The 3,203-nt window shown below is 38.1% G+C and overlaps 1 protein-coding gene across 1 annotated transcript in view; it reads left to right on the plus strand.

The window, feature by feature from the left end:
• The window catches only part of mcm3 (minichromosome maintenance complex component 3), a gene marked incomplete at its 5' end in the record, with an annotated part of 13,187 nt that extends 11,045 nt beyond the window's left edge, over positions 1-2,142 (plus strand). The window contains 2 exon segments of the mRNA XM_014027295.1: positions 1,375-1,474; positions 1,624-2,142. Of these exon segments, the coding sequence (XP_013882749.1) occupies positions 1,375-1,474; positions 1,624-1,822 (299 nt within the window).
• Between the last annotated feature and the right edge of the window lie 1,061 nt (positions 2,143-3,203).

Genomic DNA, 3,203 nt, shown 5'->3' on the forward strand with positions numbered 1-3,203 from the left:
TATGCAAATTAGCCTGCAGTACCACTGCTCTACCCATATGAGCAGCAAAAAGACGTTTTTAGACCAAATATTACAGATTTGGACAAATATGCACAAAAACATCAAAATTAGCACAGAAACGTTACTGTATAACATTTTAGAAACATTCTAGACAGTTTATCAGCTAAAAAAAGTTAATTTTGGGGTAAGTTACTCTTTAAGAACACCTACTGTATTTAAAGAAGACACACATGACAAAAAACAGGGGAACAGGTGTACAGGTCACGCTACCTTTTAAAAAGAAAACTGAAAAAACACAGAAGGTTAGATGAGGGGAAAAACCATATTACATCAACAAAAGGTGACGAAATATGTCATGAATCATTGTGTACGTCATGAATTTTACTTTTTACAGAACATGCTTTGTTTAGAAAGATCAGAAATGTTAGCTTGTCAATTTAAGCTAGCTGTCACGTTCTCTCATCCTGACCAGACCTCCTCGCTAACCCGCTTTAGGCGGTGCCCCCCTCTTCTCTCCTGCACTACCCACTGTTGGCATTTTCTAAATTTTGCCTTGGGGCGGAGTTAGTGTAAGATGCACTTTAAGGTTGATTAACTGTGGYGGCCATCTTGAATCCAAAAACTAATTGGATGTCAGATTATAGGACCGGTGATTATTTCTTGAGAGCTTAATTAAAATTTAACCAGTAGTTGATGAGATATTTTGCTAACAGAGCACAGAGATGCAGTAATTACGTTGTCTAGCTTCTTTGGTGGTGAGTGATTAAAAAATCCAACGGTGGAAAAGTTCTACTTCAAACAAGAGTAATGCACACGAACAGGTCGGACACTTGTGTTTTTTATTTATTTATTTTTTGKTTTTGTTTTTCTTGCCTGCAGGTTTAATCTGTCCCAGTTTGTTTCAATAGCTTGTTTTGCTTGTTGGCTTGTGGGGAAAAAGCAAATGCAACAGAAGCAGCTCAGATTTGACTCATAAGAAGTCTGCACAAAGTTTGATCCTGTTTTTCTGAACTAAACGAGAAGCAGCAGATCCTGGATCTGTCACCGGCTGCTGGACCCGTTCATAGATTTATCTTATAGGTCTGGTAAAACTACATTATCGCTCCTGTCTGACCCACCCACTTTGATTGACAGGTGGACTAAAGTCCCTGTGATCATGTTTAACTCTCCTGTGTAKTTGAGCTGAAACGAGGTGAAATGGTCCAGAGTGGGTTTTTCTAAAACCTCTAACAGTACATGACTGTATTTGGTTTCTTAAAGAAGATTAAAGTAACTTTATTTCCTCTTTAACACCTTGTCTGTTGGTTTGAGGTCGGTGGAGGCTGTGCTTTAAATTAAATTTTTTTTTCTTACTTTGGTTTCTGCTCTTTGTAGTTCAGGCCGGCACCCCGAAACCAGCCAAACCACAGCAGCAGGAGGAGGAGCCTATGGAAGCCACATCATTGGCTGAAGATGTTGAGCTGTCTGCTGAGAGGTGGGTGACTTTTCTCCTAAATCAGCACTATTTTCAGCAGAATGTGTTCAGCGCCAGATCAGTTTTTACCCATAGTTTTGCTCCAGGGTTGAAGCAGAAGTTTCACGAGACGTCTGCGTAATCTAAACGTCTCCGCTTTCTTCCACTAGACTGAAAGAGTTCAAGTCGTCGCTGTTCGCCGTCTTCCAGTCTGCTCACGCTCAGTCGGTGARGATGACGAAGCTGATGGGCGACATCAACAAGGGGCGCGAGAGTGTGTTCACGGAGCCGGAGGTGCGCGCCGCCTTGGCTCGCATGCAGGACGATAACCAGGTCATGGTGGCTGATGACATCATCTTCCTCATCTGAGGGAGGAAGGGGAAGATTGACTGTTTAACAAATAAAAAACCAACCTCAGAAAGAAGTAGAGAATTATATCAAAGTAAAAGACAAATTTAACTTTTTTTATTTTACTTTACCCAAAAAGTTTTACATTTCTGCAGCTCTTTGTTCACTAACGATGCTTTCTGTTCTTTTGATTGATTTATGATGGAAGTTTATGCCACAAAAACAACAATTTTGTATTTCCTACCTTTTTTTTTGTCATGAATTTGTTGTAAATAGTTAAGTTTTGCAATTATTAGATGTYGCTGGTTAATAATAAATAAAACACGTAAGTATAAATGTCAGGAGGCTACTTGGATTCTTGAATTGACAGTTTTGAAACTTACAGTATGAGATCAGTTATACAAAAATAAAATTCAAAGAAAAGACTCGATAAATTTGCAGACAGATTAACTTTTTTTTTTTTTAAAGAAAAGCATCTCTTCCAGCCACCAACTGGTGTCCAGGATTGACAATAATGGTCCCACTGACAAGACAGTCTTGCATGCATATTCTCTGTTAGCATAATATTTTATAAAAACCAATAGATGGATTTTTATGAATCTAAGAAGATAAATAATAATTGGGTGTAAATTTACGCTGGTTAATTTTAGTCTGAATTGAGATGGCTGCCACGTTTAAGTGAAACCCAAAAACAACTTTCAAAAATTTGTTTGTTGATGAGAGTCATTCCTAACATTTGAAAGAATGTGGTTCAGTTATGAATTAGAACAACTTTAATGAGCTGAGTTGTAACTTTTGTTGTTAAACTGTAAAGAAAACCAGCTTGCTTGTCAAGAAAGTGATTTCCAGGGCCTAACAGCTGGTCTTTAACCCCCCTCTGGTTATTACTGAAGGCCCTGCACACTATAGCATTTTAGACAATGTATTCAGACTTATAAAAACTTTATGACCACTTTACTCATATCTGCTATATATTTGATCTGATTACTGTGTTACAGTATGTAAAGGTCCAAAAGAGGGTTCCAGTAGATTTAAAAAAAAAAATCCATCTTCAGCTTAAACATCTTTAGTTTTGGACAAACTTTTTATAAATATAAGTCCAAAACATAACAGAGACGGGGCCTTTAGTCACAGTTGGAGTTGGCCACGTCCTGCACAGACCTGAGCTTTCAGAAATGAAGCAGAGGACAGCTGTGTTGATGTGGAGTGCAATGCATTAAATGTGTGGTGGAAATAGGCCTTTAATCAAAATATGACAAATTAACTCAGTTTAGTGACTCTTCGTTAAACTAAATACAAAGGCTATACGTTCACACTGCAGGCAAATCCGAACCAAATCCGATTTTTTGACCCATCTGACTCATATCTGATTTTTTTATGACAGTCTGAACGAGACAAATCA

This window comes from Austrofundulus limnaeus, unplaced genomic scaffold, assembly GCF_001266775.1.
Source record: "Austrofundulus limnaeus strain Quisiro unplaced genomic scaffold, Austrofundulus_limnaeus-1.0 Scaffold632, whole genome shotgun sequence".
Taxonomy (NCBI): domain Eukaryota; kingdom Metazoa; phylum Chordata; class Actinopteri; order Cyprinodontiformes; family Rivulidae; genus Austrofundulus; species Austrofundulus limnaeus.